Genomic DNA, 19,669 nt, shown 5'->3' with positions numbered 1-19,669 from the left:
ATTGCAGATTTGATGAGCCAAATCTGCTCTATGGGATTTCCGAATCTGCCATATTTTGCTTTTGTTTTATGCAACGATTGTCATGATTGCCATGATTGAGTTTGCTTCAAGACTTCAATTTGGAAAACACTCAAAATGGAAGAGGTGAAATAAAGATCCAATAGTAGTGAACTGAGAGAAGGACAGACAACTTGAGACGAAGATTAAAATCAGTGAAGATGTGAAGTGCAGTGTCTGAAGGAGGAAAGGAATGAGGATATCTAAGGTTTTCAAACTCAGCGTAGCGACCCATAGGTGAGTCGTGGGCTGGTTTTGGGAGGGTCGCTGCACTCGGTCATGGCATTCCCGATTGCGGGAGGAATGCCCGACTGCCACAAACGGCCTTTAAAAATACCGGCAGCGACGGACATTTGAGATTGCCGGCCATCCCGCGTATGTGTGCCAGTTCAAGCAGTGCACTGGCCCGGAGCCCAGCAGGGTATATGGCGACCTCCAGATGTCAGCGCGCTGTCCAGTGCCAGATTTTATTCAGAAAACGACCAAATCCTCCCACCGAGAGCAGCGGCAGAGAGCAGGTCAGCCGCCCCATGTGCTGACGCCACGTATTCTGGACACAAGAAAGATTCCTCCATTTTGCAGTTGCCAGCAGTGCTGGTGAGAACTCCTGGGCCTCTGGTGAACAACCCATGAGGAGGCTGAAAACAGGAACAAAGCAGCATAAAGATGATTACTTGAGGTATGGGTTATTAATTGTTCTATTGCAAATCAGGATTCAAAGTTCATATGTGTTATATGCAGGGAAACACTGGCAAAAGAAAGTTGAAAACCCTCAAAACTTCAAAGATATTTGAAGGTGAAACATGGCGAGTTTGAGGTCAAATCTCATTACTTTTATCAATGGATGCCGTGAGATGTTAAATCTTCAGCGGAGATCAATATTAGAAATGTAACATTGAATAGCAAAGCAAGTGACATCATGAGTACCAAGCAGGCTCACCTGTCACATTAAAGGTAAGGGAAAATGGAGGGTCGCAAAGGTCGGCCGCCGTGGGTCATGAGGATCGGCCGGCATGGGTCACGAAGGTCAGCCGGTGTGGGTCAGGAAGGACGTCCGGTTGACAAAAATGGGTCCCGGGCAAAAAAGTTTGAAAAACACTGATCTAAGGATATCATAGGTAGTTGGGCAGTGTGGAATAAGAATGTTATAGAATTGGTAAGAAGGTGGAACAAGGTGAAATGATCAAAAGCAAGAAAACAAACCTTACTTACAGTCATCCTGATTATTACTGAAGAAACTATTCTTGAAATAGTTCCAACAATTAGATGTTTATTGGACACATGATTATTATATTGATATAACATTTCTCACTGTTCTATATTAGCAGAGATATTGATGACCTGTTCAAAATAAAATGATGGCATTAAGAAAGTGCAGGCAAGAAGGGGCAGCACCGTGGCATAGCGGTTAGCACAATTGGTTCACAGCTCCAGGGTCCGAGGTTCGATTCCCGGCTGGGTCACTGTCTGTGCGCAGTCTGCACGTTCTCCCCGTGTGTGTGTGGGTTTCCTCCGGGTGCTCCAGTTTCTTCCCACAGTCCAAAGATGTGCAGGTTAGTTGGATTGGTCATGCTAAATTGCCCTTAGTGTCCAAAAAGGTTAAGGGGGGGTTGCTGGGATGCGGGGATAGGGTAGATACATGGGCTTGAGTGGGTTGCTCTTTGTAAGGGCCGGTGTAGACTTGATGGGCCGAATGGCCTCCTTCTGCACTGTAAATTCTATAATTCTATGATTCTATAACAGCTTGTGCAAATATGCAACAAATAAAGTGACTGCATTAAGAAAGCGCAGACAAGAGGTTATGCAAATATGCAACAAATATAATGCAGGAAATTAAATTAATAAGTATCAAATAAGGTAATGTTATAGGGCTATGGGGGTAAATGGAGGGAGTGGGACTAGGTCGGATGCTCTTTCAGAGGGTCGTTACAGACTCGATGGGCTGAATGGCCTCCTTCTTCACTGTAAGAATTTTATGATGCTATTGCAGAGAGAGAAGTGGCAAATCCCTGTCCTTCATTCCCTCATTGTTCATCCATTTAAATTAATGGATTGAAAATCAGGGATCGAGGACCGTTATTTTCTAATCCAAGCCCACTCACTATGATAGCTTCTTTCTATTGCAAGTGTCAATCAAGAAAACAGACTTTTAAATTTCTATAAATGAGGTACTCACCGCAATACTAAACCTCCTAATGTTGTCTTCCGTACAGTTTTGGATTACGCTTTTTAGATTATAGCTGTCATGTGATTCACCATCAGTTATCACTACCATCACCTTTGAAACTCCTGCTCGCATCCCTCTCTCTGCTGTAAATTCATTTTTCCTGGAATGGACAGAATTTATTGTTATTGTATCCGATTGTCCGAGCCAAAACAATTCGTATTAAAGGCCACTTAGACATTTCTGAAGCTGGAGATTCATCTGGTGTTTGGCAATTGCAAGGCCACCTGCGATTATAACCTCCCAATTCCATTGGTTCAGCAGTGTTCTGTACCAATGTCAGAAAGCACACAGTCATTTACCTCTTATGACTTGAAAGGGAGGCTGGTTTCGCTCAGTGAGCTTGGCAGAAGCGCAAGTTCAATTCCCGTACTGGCTGAGGTTATTCATGAAGGTCTCCTCAACCTTTTTCCCTCACCTGAAGTGCGGTGACCGTCACCTCTTTTCCTCAAAGGTGAAAGCAGCCAATGGTCATCTGGGACCAAGGCGACTTTACCTTCACCTATGCATTGAAACCAATGGCTTCCTGGTTTTATATTAAAGAAATGGTTTTGACTGGGTGGTACATAGGCTAAAATGGCTTTAAAGTGGCTAGTATAGGGACTTCAGCAGCAATGCCAGTTTAGTCCTGTCATGCACCAGGTCCCATCTTGGTGAAGGGGTTAAGCCCATGCTAGGAATGGCTGTTCCAAGGACTCCTAAGAGTCTAATTGGCAGCTAAATTGCCTCCTAAAATGTAAACGTTCCCACAGTCCCAGAGGACCAGAGACTGGTCTCCTTTTTGTTACTTGACTGGTGGTAATTTAACCTGAGTGTCACCACAGTTCAGGCAAGAGGCGAAGTTGAGAAGATACCTACTGCTGCTTATCAAAGATTCCAAATACGCCTGTTGGACTTTAACCTAGTGCTGTAAGACTTCTTACTATCAAAGAGGCTGCATGGCATTTTGTAGTTAGCACTTCAATTAGTGACCTCATCTAACCTACCTAAGTGACGAGGAGTAAATAATTAGTTGCTAAGGATTTTGAGCACTACTGAAAGAGATGTTCAAACTTATCGGTTCACTTACTGCCGGAGGGTTAAAGAGGACATTTGAGATTCATCAGGAGACTTTCTGAGCCATTTTGTCAAGACTTCACCAACATTCCTTCAACATTTTTTCCTGAAATTCTTTGTGACTTTCAAACGAGAGTAAGTGCTGGAAAACTCTCTATCTTAAGACATATCTTCTAGGGGTCACTGGGAGAAAGGGACAGTTATGGTCCTACACATCTTGCTATGAGCCCCCCTTAGCCATAGAAGACAGAGGGTAGCAATGGAAGGGTGTTTTTCCGAATGGAGGTCTGTAACTAGTGGTGTTCTGCAGGGGTCAGTTCTGGGACCTCTGCTCTTTGTAATATGTACACATGACTTGGAAGAAAACGTAGCAGGTCTGATTAGCAAGTTTGTAGATGATACTAAGATTGCAGGAGTTGCGGATAGTGATGAAGATTGTCCGAGAAAACAACAGGATATAGATCGGCTGCATAATTGAGCAGAGAAGTGGCAGATGGAATTTAACCCGGACAAATGCGAGGTGATGCATTTTGGCAGATCCAATTCAGGTGAGAGCTATAAAATAAATGGCAGAACCATCAGGAGCATAGAGACGCAGAGATATCTGGGCGTGCAGATCCACAGATCCTTAAAAGTGTCAGCACAGGTGGAAATGGTGGTAAAGAAAGCATATGGCATGCTTGCCTTCATATGATGAGCTATTGAGTATAAAAGCTCGAAAATTATGTTACAATTATATAGAATGTTGGCTAGGCCACATTTGGAATACTATGTCCAATTTTAGTCACCGCACTACCAGAAGGAAGTGGAGGCTTTGGAGAGCGCACAGAAAAGGTTTACCAGGATGTTGCCTGGTATGGAGGTATGGTATTAGCTCTGAGGAGAGATTGAATAAACTGGGATTGTTCGCCCTAGAGAGACAGAGGCTGAGGGGCAAACTGATAGAAGTTTATAAAATTATTAGGGGTATAGATAGGGTGAACAGTTGGAAGCTTTTTCACAGGGTGGAAATGACAATTACAAGGGGGCACAAGTTCAAGGTGAGGGGGGAAAGGTTCAGTGGAGATGTGCGGGGGAAATGTTTTACACAAGAGGGTGGTGGTGGCCTGGAATGCACTGCCAAGTGAGGTGGTTGAGGCAAATACGTAGGCGACCTTTAAGACTTATCTGGTTAGGCAGACAAAATGAACAGACAGGGTCTAGAAGGATACAGGTGGTTGGTCTAGATAGGACATGTGATCGGTGCAGCCTTGGAGAGCTGAAGGGCCTATTCCTGTGCTGTATTGTTCTTTGTTCAGCTGGAGGGCAATAGCAAGTGGGTATGATGCCAGATGCTGCAGGGATAAGAGGGCGAGGTGGAATCTTCTGCTGCTAAAAGTACAGGACAACCCACCTCCACCAGGATCACTAGTACCGCTTTCAAGAACTTGTGTGTCCTCTCCCTGGGTCCCTGAGCCATTACGAGGCTCACACATTCAAGTTCCTTACAAATAATGCAATTCAAAAAATGCTGCTCGCCTTCTGTTCTTACAGCTCTCTTTGCAGAACATTGGTAATGCCTCAAACAGTTTGATTTCTAACTCTGGCATATGGAGCTTACATTTAGGGGTTTCCAGCAACAGAGACCATTACATTCTTTTTCAGTACCACATCACACAGTAACTACGCAAAATGATTCTTTCCCCATGGTCAGATCATTTACTCAGAGCTGTATCCAATTAGTACCCAACAGGAAACTATAACCACTTCAGTCATTTACTTGGAAATCTCACCATTGATAACGTGTCATGGTCATATCAAGACTCAGGGGAAATAATCTGCCTTTTCAGAATGACATATTTGTTAGACTTAACTCAGTGAAGAACCTCAAAATGTAAGTCTCTTTGGCTTTTATTTCAAAAGTGGACATTTTTTGTATGTCATTGGCACACGATTTCAAAAAGGATATGCTGGCCTCGTGACTTGTAAATGTCTCATAACTCTGAACTGATGAGTTCAAATAACAACCTTATACTATTGTGAAACTGAATTCAATAAATGTGACAATTTGTGTGCCGATTCCAGTAAAAGCTCCATTGAAGCCATTGGATTTTAATTAAAAGGTCACTAATATTCCTCAGGAAATGGAATCTACCATTCCAGACTGATGTACACTGTCATATCGGTACCACACTATGTGGTTGACTTTCAATTCTTTTGGGGCAAAAGTGACAATCAAAGGACACTATGCAGTTATTACACCCACTGCTTTTATCTTGTGATCTCAATGTTTTTATTTATTTGGGGAGATGTGGGCGTTACTGACAACCCAGCATTTACTGTCCATTCCTAATTGCCGTTGAGAAGGTTGTGGTGAGCTGCCTTTTTGAACAGCTGTAGTCCATGTGGTGTAGCTATACCCCCAGAGCTTCAGGAAGTGAGTTCCAAGCTATTAATCCAGCGACAGTGAAGGAATATCGATGAAGTTCCAAGTCAGGATAGTGAATAGATTAGAGATGAACTTGCAGTTGGTAATATTCCTGTGCATTTGCTGTCCTTGTCCTTCTGTGTGGTAGCGTTGTGGGTTTGGAAGGTGCTGTTGAAGAAGCCTTGGTTAATTGCTCGAATGCATCTTTTGTATGGCACCCAAAGCAGCTACTGTGCGCTGGTCTAAGGTCATGGAAGAGGTACCAATCAAGCGGGCTGTTTTGTCCTGGATGGTGTCAAGCGTCTTCAATGTTTCTGGAGCTTCACTCATCCAGGCAACTGAGAGTATTCCTGATTTGAAAATGGTAGAACTGTTTGAGGGGTAAAGTGCTGAGTCACTCACCACGGATTCCCAGCATCTGACCTGCTCTTGCCATCACCGTATTTATGCAGCTGGTCTATTTTTGTTTCAGCTCAATGGTAGCCCCAAGGATGTTGATGGTGAAGGTAATGCCATTCACGGAGGATGATTCAGCAGTCAAGGGCATTCAGCCTCTGATCTCCGGGTAAGCGTTCTCCAAGGCGGCCTTCAGGATGCACGATAATGCAGAATCGCCGAGCAGAGACTTATAGCCATGTTCCGCATACATGAGTGCAGCCTCAACCGGAACCTGGGATTGATGTCGCATTACATTCATCCCCCACCATCTGGCCTGGGCTTGCGAAATCCTACCAACTGACCTGGCTTGAGACAATTCACACCTCTTTAACCTGGGGTTACCCCTATCTCTGGATCTGTTGAGACTTAATTACCTGCAAATGCTCGCATTCTAAGCATTGTCTGGCATGTTTGAATTTGTCGATATATATGTTTCTGGAACATATCTCTTCATTCACCTGAGGAAGGAGCAGTGCTCCGAAAGCTAGTGTTTGAAACACACATGTTGGACTGTAACCTGGTGTTGTAAGACTTTTTACTGTGCTCACCCCAGTCCAACGCCGGCATCTCCACATCATATACACAAGGGGTTAATGTAAATGCACTACAACTAAGTAACCACTAGAGAGAGCACCAGAGATGTGATGACACACAGACATACAGCCAATGGGTCATTACTACAGGACATAACCAATGGGGAATCAGGACACCCAGAGGTGGCATTACCACAAGGGGACTTCACAACCCATATAAAAGGACAGGGCACACATGCTCTGCCTCTTTCCACAGACAGACATCTAGAGAGTACATCAGGGCTGATCAACAGCATCACACCCAGCACATGGCTTAGAGCAGGCTGGTAAAGATAGACTGAGTTACTACAGTTAGATTAGCAGAGAGTCAAACTCATTTAAGAACAGTGTTAATAGTTCAATAAACAAGTTGAACTTATTTCATAGTCTGGAGCTTCCTTTGTCAAAGCATACATCAAGGAAGTAGCTTATGCTACACGAAGCAGCATAACACAACATGATACCAGGAGTGCCTGTTACATCTATTTAGTTCAACTCAGCAAGATCCGTGATAACCAGCAACCGAACCCAGCCACGATGATCAAGATTCCGGTTCCTAATCCACTTAGGTACCACGGCAATCTCAGTGCCAACTGGCGTGCATTCAAGCAACGATTTCAGCTTTACATGGAAGCATCCGACCTAACTGGCGTGGCCGATGCTGAGAAGATTGCTCTTCTACTCTTCATTGCGGGTGAGCATGCAACAGAGATCTTCCGCTCCTTTAAATACTCCAAAGGTCAGGACAGAATGCAATTCCAGACAGTCCTGGACAAATTTCAAAGCTATTGCGAGGTAAACACAAAAGAAGTCGGTACAACGGGCGCCAATACTCACCACGAGAAGAGGTGGGGTTGCATCAGAAGCAAATGGCAATTGTGATTGGCAGCCATTTTGCGCGTATCCAGCCGGCCCAGTCCGCACATGCGCAGCTTCCAGGACGAACCAGCAAAACAGAGAAGCCGCATATGCGCAGTTGCGAAAAGAGTGCACTGTAAAGGAAAAGCGATTTGTGCATGCACAATCCATTCCTACGCTTTACGTCACAAGTATCATGACGTCAGAGGCCCCGGACCATGCTCACTTAAAGGGGAAATGTCCAAAAATTAAAAAGAAAGAGTTTTAAAGCCACAAAACACCATTCTTTCGCCTCGAAAGACAGAACAATGCCTGAACCTCTACCAGTAGTTGAAGTTAACCTCTGCAGAACCCTGCAACAAGCAGTTAGCACCGCTCAAAGAGATGATTTGGTTCTTCAAGACTACTACTCAGATGATAATTTCTTCCTTGGACACAGAGTGCAATGACAATACCGAAACAAAAGAAGGTAATTGGTTTATCGAAGAATACTACTCAGACATGGCTGAGTTATTCGGATATGCTGATCACAGCATCAGCAACACGGTTGCAAAGCTCAACACGACTCTACTCATGGTAGATGAATCCAATACCATGATGCCATGGCAGATCGTCGATACATTGGATGATAGCAACCTGTCAAATACCCAGGAAGAAGATGAAGCCCACAGAGAGTGGCTTGGTGCCACAAGAAATGTGGTCCACGCACCATGAAGAGTCTCAGACTCCACACAGGGAGCGATGAAAGACTCCAGAGCGTGATCACTGCACAGCTCCATTGAGAGCGCACAGATTGACTCGACAGCAAGACCACTGCACGACAGGGAATGATGCCAGACTCCACACAGAGAGCGACACAAACCTCCCCATTGAGCTCATTGACAGACTCCACAATGGAAGCAACGCAAGACTCCAAAGTGCAGTCCATACATGAACAAGATCATGAAGGTCCATCCACCTTATCTGAGCAACCAGCAGCAGACAATGTAAGTCTGCCATGCTCATGTAAACAACAGAAAGATTATGACAGTCTACCCAGATTACTTGAGCCACCAGAAGAAGACTCTGACAGTCTACCCAGCTCATCCAACTAACAAGAAGACACTGCAGGTCTACCCACTATATTTGAGACGAAGGCATCACAATTCCCATACAGGATGTGCAACATCACAGCGAGACTAACAGATCTCAGCTAGTATGTACAGAGGCACTCGACAATCCAAGTGAAACTACTCGTGACTCCAGTGTGACCACGCCAATTGAAACCTCATCCACACGAGCCTCTCCACAAGAAAATGAAATCTTGAACATTTTGACTCCAGATGAGGAGCATCAAGACACCAAAGATGATTCACGAGAACCTGAAATGACTCCAACAGAGGACCATCAAGAAACCAAAGATGATTCAGGTGAACCAGAACAGACTCCAGACGGGGAGCATCAACAAGCCAAAGATGATTCAAGTGAACCGGAGGTGACTCCAGACGGGGAGCCCCGAGGAATCAGAGACGGCACGCTCAATGAAACAGCAGATGCCACAAAGGACACTGACACAAGTAACTTTGTGAAGGACTCGTATTCTCCACTCGGAATGGTCATTGAGCGCAACAAGCACAACAACAAAACCTACAAAGTCAACAACAAGATGCGTACCAAAGGCACCAACGTCAACAACAAGCACGACAAAACCAACAACAATGGAACAACGACTGGTGCAACATAGTACAACTCTGCAAATGCAGGACAATGTGACAGCACAGCTCCTAACAATGGCAAGAATACAGACATACCATGGCATGATAATGCAACTTACAAATTCACGTTTGCTACACTACAAACAAGCAGCCCAGCTGACTTGCACAATATACTGTGAGGCTGCCCGCTGTCTCAGCAGAAGGAGCCTTTCCCGCCTTCATAGGGAGCTCCCCGCAAAGTCACACCTAGCGCACCGTCCTGCTCATGGATAGAAGCCCAAACTGCACCAGTAACTTCTTCCCGCTAGCCTGAAATTCTGGGGTCTGATTGATCAAGTATTGAGAGTCCACCTCTAAGATGGCATCCTCCAAACTCTGCCTCTTTAAAGGATGTAATCTTCTCTCCAATGACCACCTTCAGCTCCTCCCATAGCGTTGAAGGCAAAATCTTCTCACTCCTATTAAATCTCAAATATTCCTCGATGACAGAGGAGAACCTTCCACAAAAACTTTTATCCACCAACAGTGAACTATCAAACCTCCAAAGGGTGTGCTGAGCAGGACCCAAGCCAACCATCATGTTTACAGAGTGTGGGGCGTGATCAGAGATCACCATTGCTGAGTATCCCAACTCCACCACCCCCGGCAGCAAGAACCTACCATCCACAAAAATGTCAATCCCAGAATAGACCTGGTGGACCTGAGAGAAGAACAAGAAATACTTCACCCCTGTTGTAGAACTCTCCAAGGGTCAGCTCCCCCCATCTGCTCCATGAAGGACAACAAAACCTTTGCCATCCCAGAAGGTCTTAACACTTTAGGTCTCAATTTATCCAGTCGGGGATCCAAAATGCAATTAAAATCCCCACCAATGATCAGCTGCTGTGTGAATTCAAATCCGGCATCAGCGACAGAAACCTATTAATAAAAGTTGTGTCGTCCCAATTTGGCGCATATACATTGACCAGTGGAACTGGTGCACCCACTAACCGCCCACTGACTATGACATACTTCCCATTTGGGTTCGTCAAAATACTCCCTGATAAAAAGGCTACCCTCATGTTGATCAGGATCGCAGACTCCCGGGCCCCTAAATGAAACGCTTGCCCACCCAGCCCCTCCATAATCTTATCTAGTCTCTAAATTGTAAATAGGTCTCCTGCAGTAGCACCCACCAACACACTGGATCTCTTAACCGAGCCACTCAACCCCCTCACATTCCGTGTGACCTGCTGACTGGAGAGACGTCCAGCCCCTCCCCCACTGGAGTCAGCCATTCCCCTGTCATGAGGCTGTCCACCAACCCCCCACGATGGGTCTACTTCAGAACCACCCAAGGTGGCCACTGAATCCCCAGCACAAATCGACAAAGAAATCTCCAGTCACCAGAGAACTAAACCCCCTTACCCCTACCACCCATCCACTGACGCCACATTGAAACAACCAGGTAAACTATATACAAAACCCAAAATAGCCACCTCTCTTTTACTGTACCTCAACCATTTCATTATTATAACCCCTAACTAAATGAATCCCCCCTCACATGGGCCACAGATAACCCCATGTCCTCACTTCCATTAACTAACGAATTAACCTAACTAGCGGAGTAACAGAGAGCCTTCATTAATCTTAAAATTCCAAAGTACCCAACCAGCCCCTTTCATCCAAAACCAATTTATAAATTCCAAGAACAGCAAAAATAGTAAACTTCTTCATAGAAAGCAAATAACAGCCCTATTTATACCCCTTCAACCATTAACAAGAAATTAACAGACAAATACAAAAAAAAACTCCCCAAAAATCTCCAAATGACCCTTCCCCCTTTTCTAAACCAGTTACCCCACAGACAATGATTCGTGGAAGCCTGTTGCGTCTGCATCTCACTCCATGAAGCAAACTGAGCAAAGGTGTGCTCAAATTGAAAAAGAGCGCCTAGGTCTCTTGACGGGAATCACTAAATTTCACTACTATGTCTATGGACTGCCACACTTTGCTGAGATAGATATCTGGTCAATATAATCAAGAAAGATTTAAATGACACGTCTTGCGACATCAACGCATGATGCTGAAAACTCATGATGCTGAAGCTGTGTTGATATGACTTTGAACTAACATATATACCAGGGAAAGATTTGGTACTTGCAAATACATTATCCAGAGCCACAACAAAGCTGCTGACTCTGTATTAAATATTGAAGCACAAGCCAACTTCATCACAGCAATGCTACCAGTCACAGATGCTAAACTACAAATAATCAACAGTAAGAAGTCTTACAACACCAGGTTAAAGTCCAACAGGTTTGATTCAAACACGAGCTTTCGGAGCCGTGCTCCGAAAGCTCGTGTTTGAATCAAACCTGTTGGACTTTAACCTGGTGTTGTAAGACTTCTTACTGTGCTCACCCCAGTCCAACGCCGGCATCTCCACATCAAAAATAATCAAGGCAGAAATTCAACGAGATACAACACTTCAGCAAGTGATACAATATCTACCTACTGTTCTAAAGCGAAATGTGCAAACTTTCGGAATATCAGAGAAGGCCTGACAATCACAGACCACTTTCTATTGAAAGGGTTGTAATTCTGTGGTAAACACCACTAAGAACAAAGAACAAAGAAAATTACAGCACAGGAACAAGCCCTTCGGCCCTCCCAGCCTGCGCCGATCCAGATCCTTTATCTAAACCTGTTGCCTATTTTCCAAGGTCTACTTTTCTCTGTTCCCCACCCATTCATATATCTGTCCAGATGCATCTTAAATGATGCTATCATGCCCGCCTCTACCACCTCTGCTGGCAAAGCATTCCAGGCACCTACCACCCTCTGCATAAAAAACTTTCCACGCCCATCTCCCTTAAACTTTTCCCCTCTCACCTTGAAATCGTGACCCCTTGTAATTGACACTCCCACTCTTGGAAAAAGCTTGTTGCTATCCACCCTGTCCATACCTCTCATAATTTTGTAGACCTCAATCAGGTCTCCCCTCAACCTCCGTCTTTCCAATGAAAACAATCCTAATCTACTCAACCTTTCTTCATAGCTAGCACCCTCCATACCAGGCAACATCCTGGTGAACCTCCTCTGCACCCTCTCTAAAGCATCCACATCCTTCTGGTAATGTGGCGACCAGAACTGCACGCAGTATTCCAAATGTGGCCTAACCAAAGTCCGATACAACTGTAACATGATCTGCCGACTCTTGTACTCAATACCCCGTCCGATGAAGGCAAGCATGCTGTATGCCTTCTTGACCACTCTGTCGACCTGCGTTGCCACCATCAGGGTACAATGGACCTGAACTCCCAGATCTCTCTGCACATCAATTTTCCCTAGGACTCTTCCATTGACCATATAGTCTGCTCTTGAGTTAGATCTTCCAAAATGCATCACCTCGCATTTGCCTGGATTGAACTCCATCTGCCATTTCTCTGCCCAACTCCTCAATTTGTCTATATTTTGCTGTATTCTCTGACAGTCCGCCTCCCTATCTGCAACTCAACTCCACCAATCTCAGTATCATCTGCAAACTTGCTCATCAGACCACTTATACTTTCGTCCAGATCATTTATGTATATCACAAACAACAGTGGTCCGAGCACGGATCCCTGTGGAACACCACTAGTCACCTTTCTCCATTTTGAGACCCTCCCTTCCACCACTACTCTCTGTCTCCTGTTGCCCAGCCAGTTCTTTATCCATCTAGCTAGTACACCCTGAACCCCATACGACTTCACTTTTTCCATCAACCTGCCAACTTTATCAAATGCTTTACTGAAGTCCATGTATATGACATCTACAGCCCTTCCCTTCAATTAGCTTCCAATTAATTTTTTTCCAATTAAGGGGCAATTTAGCATGGCCAATCCACCTAACCTGCACATCTTTGGGTTGTGGGGGTGAAACTCATGTAGGCACGGGGAGAACGTGCAAACTCCACACAGACAGTGACCCAGGGCCGGGATTCGAACCCGGGTCCTCAGCGCCGTAGGCAGCTATGCTAACCACTGTGCCACCGTGCTGCCCTTAAACACCACTAGTAACACATTGCATGTATTACGGTACTGCCCATGTATTACAGGTACCATGGTAAATCCCTGCCTACCGGCTCCTCCCAGCAGGCTGCGTATCAAAATTTGTGCTCTCCTGCGCTGCTCCCATTCTGGTTCCAGCTACAGGAAGCACAACATCTTGTGCAATAAAGCCTTGATTGTTTCACCAGTCTCGTCTCGTGGTAAGTGACGGTACATAAATTTATTGCAAAAGATTTTTAAAAATGGACTTCCTAATCAAGCCTGAACACCTGCAGCTGAGCCCTCATGCAGCCAATGCCACTTCCACCTTCGAGCACTGGCTAGCCTGCTTCGTAGGCTACCTCAGAGCAGCCATTGAAGAACTCTCAGACCCACAGAAGCTCCAAGTCCTCTACTCACGGCGAGCCCTGAAATTTTCCCCCTCATCCGGGATATGCCCACCTACACAGATGCGATGATGCTACTGAAGGGCCATTATGTTAATTGGCGAATCAAGTGTATGCCAGGCACCTCCTGGCCATGAGACGGCAACTCCCGTGGAAGACTCTGGACGATTTCTTGCGGGCGCAACAGATTCTCAGTAGGAGCTGTGACTGCCAGGCAGTTTCGGCAGTCCAACACACCGAACTATTAATCAGAGGCGCTTATGTCACGGGCATGAAGTCTATGTACGTTCGGCAGCGACTATTGGAAGGGGGTACAGTCGATCTTGCAGAGACAAGGCAGCTTGCTAATTCACTAGAAGTGGCCTTCAGTAATCTGGAGACCTACACCCCCGACCACGCGGCACCCTCGTGGGCATTGTGGGCCCCACCAGCTGCCACTTCGATCTTAACGTAAGCCTGTGCCGTGTGGCAGCCAGCCAATTTCGGAGGGCCCAAATGTTATTTTTGCGGCCAGAGCAAACATCCCAGACAGCTCTGCCTGGCGCGAAGCGCGACCTGCAATGGGTGTGGAAAGAAAGGCCACTTTGTTTCCGTTTGCCAGGCCCGGTCGGTCGCCGCTGTTTCCAGGCCCGGCATTGCTACACCCCCCACGTGTGATCCAGGGGCACCGCCATCTTCTCCACCACAAGCCATGTGCAGCCCGTGGGCACCGCCATCTTGGACCGCGCCTCAGGACACCTGCTCATCGGGCCGTTGGCTGCTCGCTGATACCTCCGCTAACGCTATCGGCCAGGGACCTCCCAACATCTTCTCGGCCCCACAACCTCGCGACCGCTACGACAAAGGTAAAGATCACCCACAACCTCGCAACCGCTACAACAACGGTAAAGATCAACGGGCAAGAGACGACCTGCCTCTTTGACTCCGGGAGCACAGAGAGTTTCATCCACCCTGCTACGGTAAGGCGCTGCTCCCTCCCGGTACTCCCCGTCACCCAGAAAAACTCCCTGGCCTCTGGATCTCATTCCGTGGAAATCCGGGGGTACTGTGTCACGACCCTCACCCTTCAGGACGTGGAGTTCAGCAACTTCAGGCTCTACGTCCTCCCCCATCTCTGCGCTGCCCTGTTACTAGGTCTTGATTTTCAATGCCACCTTCGAAGCCTTACTTTGAAATTCGGCAGACCCCTGCCCCCCCTCACCGTCTGCGGCCTCATGATCCTTAAGGTCAATCCGCTTTCACTGTTTGCAAACCTCACCCCGGACTGTAAGCCCATCGCCACTAGGAGCAGACAGTGCAGAGGGCAGGACAGGGCCTTTATCAAGTCGGAGGTCCAATGGCTTCTGCAGGAAGGGGTCATTGAGGCCAGTAACAGCCCCTGGAGAGCTCAAGTAGTGGTAGTAAAGACTGGGGAGAAGCACAGGATGGTCATTGACTACAGTCAGACCATCAACCGATACACGCAGCTCACGCGTACCCCCTCCCACGCATATCTGACATGGTCAGTCAGATTGTGCAGTATTGAGTCATTTCCACAGTAGACATGAAGTCTGCCAATCACCAGCTCCCCATCCGCCCGGAGGACAGCCAATGCACTGCCTTTGAAGCAGCTGGCCGCCTCTATCATTTCCTTGGAGTTCCCTTCGGTGTCTTCAATGGGGTCTCGGTCTTCTAGCAAGAGATGGACCGAATTGTTAACCAGTACGGGCTGCGGGCCACCTTCCCGTACCTAGATAATGTCACCATCTGCAGCCACAATCAGCAGGACCATGACATAACCTCCAAAAATTCCTCCATATCGCCAAACTCCTTAACCTCACCTACAATAAGGAGAAATGCGTATTCCGCATCAACTGCTTAGCCATCCTTGGCTATGTAGTGGAAGGTGGAGTCCTAGGTTCCGACCCCGACCACATGCGCCCCCTCCTGGAACTCCCTCTCCCCCACTGACCCAGGACCCTGAAACAATGCCTGGGGTTTTTCTCGTATTACGCCCAGTGGGTCCCTAATTATGCAGACAAGGCCCATCCACTCATCACGTCCACAGTTTTCCCCCTGACGACTGAGGCCCGCCAGGCCTTCAACCACATCAAGGCAGACATCGCCAAGGCCACGATGCACGCGGTCGATGAGTCCCTCCCCTTTCAGGTGGAGAGCGATGCATCCAACGTAGCTCTGGCTGCCACCCTCAACCAGGCAGGCAGACCCGTGGCTTTCTTTCCCCGCACCCTCTATGCCTCCGAAATTCAGCAATCCTCTGTCGAAAAGGAGGCTCAAGCCATTGTGGAAGCTGTGCGACATTGGAGGCATTACCAGGCCGGCAGGAGATTCACTCTCCTCAATGACCACCAGTCGGTTGCCTTCATGTTTAACCATACGCAGCGGGGCAAAATCAAAAATGACAAGATCTTGAGGTGGAGGATCGAGCTCTCCACCTATAACTATGAGATCTTGTATCGCCCGGGGAAGCTCAATGAGCCCCCTGATGCCCTATCCAGCGGTACATGTGCCACCATACAAGTGGACCGAGTCCGGGCTCTCCACTATGACCTCTGCCACCCGGGGATCACCCGGTTCTTCCATTTTGTCAAGGCCCATAACCTGCCCTACTCCACTGAGGAGGTCAGGACCGTAACCAGAGACTGCCAAGTCTGCGTAGAAGCCGTACTTCTATCGGCCAGATAGAGCGCACCTGGTGAAGGCCTCCCGCCCCTTTGAGCGCCTCAGCATGGACTTCAAAGGGGCCCTCCCCTCCACCGACGCAACGTGTACTTCCTCAACGTAATTGATGAGTACTCCCGGTTCTCTTTCGCCATCCCCTGCCCCGACATGACTTCTGCCACAGTCATCAAGGCCCTGCACAGCATCTTCACTCTGTTCGGTTTCCCCGCATTGATGTACCATCAATTGTACGCGAGGCGAGTGATTTACCAAAGTCTGGCTTTAATTGACTAGAACACAGCTCTGCGATCGTCTACAATGGAAAGGGACGATCATCAGGCGTCTGACCATTTATACCTCGTTAATAGAGGCGTGGTTACCTCAGCCAATCGGCCAATCGGTCGAGAGGCACATGACCGACCAGGGCCAATGGTAAGCCGACGTTCTGGCCCAATGGCAGACGAGTATGCAGATCATATCACCACACACAACGATCGGGGATCCTCCTTCATGAGTGATGAGCTGCATCAGTTCCTGCTCAGTAAGGGCATCGCCTCGAGCAGGACGACCAGCTATAACTCCCGGGGAAACGGGCAGGTGGAGAGGGAGAACGGGACGGTCTGGAAGGCCGTCCTGCTGGCCCTTCGGTCTAGGAATCTCCCGGTCTCCCGCTGGCAGGAGGTCCTACCCGACCCGTTCCTCTCCATCCGGTCGCTCTTGTGCACCGCGACTAATGAGACCCCTCACGAACGTGTGTTTGTCTTCCCCAGGAAGTCCATCTCGGGGTCTCGCTCCCAACATGGCTCACAGTTCCTGGACCCATCCTCCTGCAGTAGCATGTGCGGAGCCATTAATCGGATCCCTTGGTTGAGAAAGTCCACCTCCTCCATGCAAACCCGCAGTACGCTTACGTCGCACACCCCGACGGGCGACAGGACACAGTCTCCCTCTGGGACCTGGTTCCCCACCCACAACCCCCAGCCTGATACCGTTCCCCCCCAGTTGCTTCATTCACCCCTGCGCCACCCACCCTCGCACCAGCAAACCTCATCGCAGCTCCCACCCCAGCAGGAGCTAGTAACACATTGCATGCATTACAGGTACGATGGTAAATGCCAGCCTGCTGGCTCCTCCCAGCAGGCGGTGTATAAAAGTGTGTGCTCTCCTGCGCTGCTCCCATTCTGGTTCCAGCTACAGGAGGCACAACATCTTGTGCAATAAAGCCTCGATTGTTTCACCATTCTTGCCTCGTGGTAATTGACGGTACCTCAAATTCTATCATGTTTTAGACAAGACAATCTTGCACAAATCCACGAAGGACACCAAGGCATTGAGAAATGCAGAAGAAGAGCACGGCAATCGGTATATTGGCCAGAATCAACAAGGATATAGACAGCTATATTCAACAGTGTCGGATATGCCAAATGCACCAACCGGTTACTCAACCATGGACAAAAGTCGCCATGGACATATTTTACTTTCAAGGCTGTAATTATTTAATAATCATTGACTGCTACTCAAATTTTCCAGAGGTTATCAACTTATCCGACTCAACAAAGCATTCAGGGGCAGCACGGTAGCACAGTGGGGAGCACTGTTGCTTCACAGCTCCAGGGTTCCAGGTTCAATTCCAGGCTTGGGTCACTGTGTGGAATCTGCATGTTCTCCCCGCATCTGCATGGGTTTCTCCAGGTGCTCCGGTTTCCTCCCACAAATCCCGAAAGACGTGCTGTTATGTAATTTGGACATTCTGAATTCTCCGTCTTTGGACTCGAATAGGCGCCGGAATGTGACGACTAAGGGCTTTTCACAGTAACTTCATTGCAGTGTTAAAGTAAGCCTATTTGTTGTTATGTTCCTTGTATTGTCCTCCAATATAGCCAAAGTCGTAGTGTTTACAAAGATCATAAAGGTATATGTTTAAATCAAAGCTAGTTTATTTTACACCACTTGAAATGGTTTGCATACTCTACTGAGTAATAACGAACAAAATAATAGTATTGAATCTATGTTACAGTAATTAATTATCTCTCTCTAATATAACGTACACTCTAGCCCAACCTCACACTATCCTTTGCCAACAGCTTCTCCAACAGCTTTTCCCAGGCTGAAGAGATGAATAAGGCTGAGAGATGCAGCCTTTTATAAGACTACTCAATGATGCTATCTAGTGTTGATATACATGAACATCATCTTGTTAACCCTTTACTCTTCTAAGATTATACATATCATTACACTTGTGACAATAAAGATTACTTTCCCTTCTTGGGAAGATGTAAAATATCCCAAAAGATGTGCTGTTAGGTAATTTGGACAACCTGAATTCTCCTGCTGTGAACCCGAACAGGCGCCGGAATGTGGTGACTAGGAGCTTTTCACAGTAACTTCATTACAGTGTTAATATATGCCTACTTGTGACAATAAAGATTATTATAATTATTAAAATTATAGTTGTCAGGGCAACAAAAAATGTACTAGCCAGACATGGCACACCAGTCACTGTTGTCACAGACAATGGACCGTTTTTTAGCAGCCTGGAGTGGTTACAATTTGCCAATGACTAGAACTTCACACATGTAACTTCTAGCACACTATAGCCACAGGCCAATGGGAAAACTGAGAAAGGAGTGGGCAGTGTGAAGCGACTTCTCAAAAACGCTACGGTGGATAGAAAGGACTTTGACTTAGCCTGTTAGCATACAGGGCTATTATCATCAGGATTTTCTCTAGCACAACTGTTCATAGATCATAGAATTTACAGTGCAGAAAGAGGCCATTTGTCTCATTGAGTCTGCACCAGCCCTTACAAAGAGCACCCTACTCAAGCTCACGTATCTACCCTATCCCCGTAACCCCCACTTAATCTTTTTGGACACTAAGGGCAATTTAGCATGGCCAACCCACCTAATCCGCACATCTTTGAACTGGGGCGAAAAATATATCCTATGTTATCAACTTGAATTGTTCCAAACAAAGATGAACAAGTCGTGCATCAAAAAGATTAGCAACTGAAGAGTAATCAAAAGAAGTATTATGATAAAAACTCCAAACCACTATCCACACTCAAAGAAGGTGATATCACAAGCATTCGTAATCCTAAAGGTGGATGGATGGATGGACTCAAGTACTCAATGAACTCACAGCAAGATCATACGTGACCAGAACAGAATATGGAAAGATTTTTCGTAAAAACAGAAGAGACCTCTTGAAACTTAAACAACCTGTTACATTCACAAAATCAGTTACCATGAGTCAACAACTGATATTTCCTACAAATGACTTTCC

The 19,669-nt window shown here is 46.7% G+C and overlaps 1 protein-coding gene across 1 annotated transcript in view; it reads right to left on the bottom strand.

Moving 5' to 3' along the window:
- itga1 (integrin, alpha 1) overlaps nt 1–19,669 on the bottom strand; it is a 253,566-nt gene that overhangs the window by 111,177 nt on the left and 122,720 nt on the right. Inside the window, exon 8 of the mRNA XM_038790877.1 lies at nt 2,234–2,384. Coding sequence (XP_038646805.1) covers nt 2,234–2,384 — 151 coding nt within the window. The remainder of the gene's footprint in view (nt 1–2,233; nt 2,385–19,669) is intronic.

The sequence above is a fragment of the Scyliorhinus canicula genome, chromosome 3, assembly GCF_902713615.1.
Source record: "Scyliorhinus canicula chromosome 3, sScyCan1.1, whole genome shotgun sequence".
In the NCBI taxonomy this organism is placed as follows: Eukaryota; Metazoa; Chordata; class Chondrichthyes; order Carcharhiniformes; family Scyliorhinidae; genus Scyliorhinus; species Scyliorhinus canicula.
The sequence above is the reverse complement of the archived record's forward strand: the minus strand, read 5'-3'. Positions and strand labels throughout refer to the sequence as shown.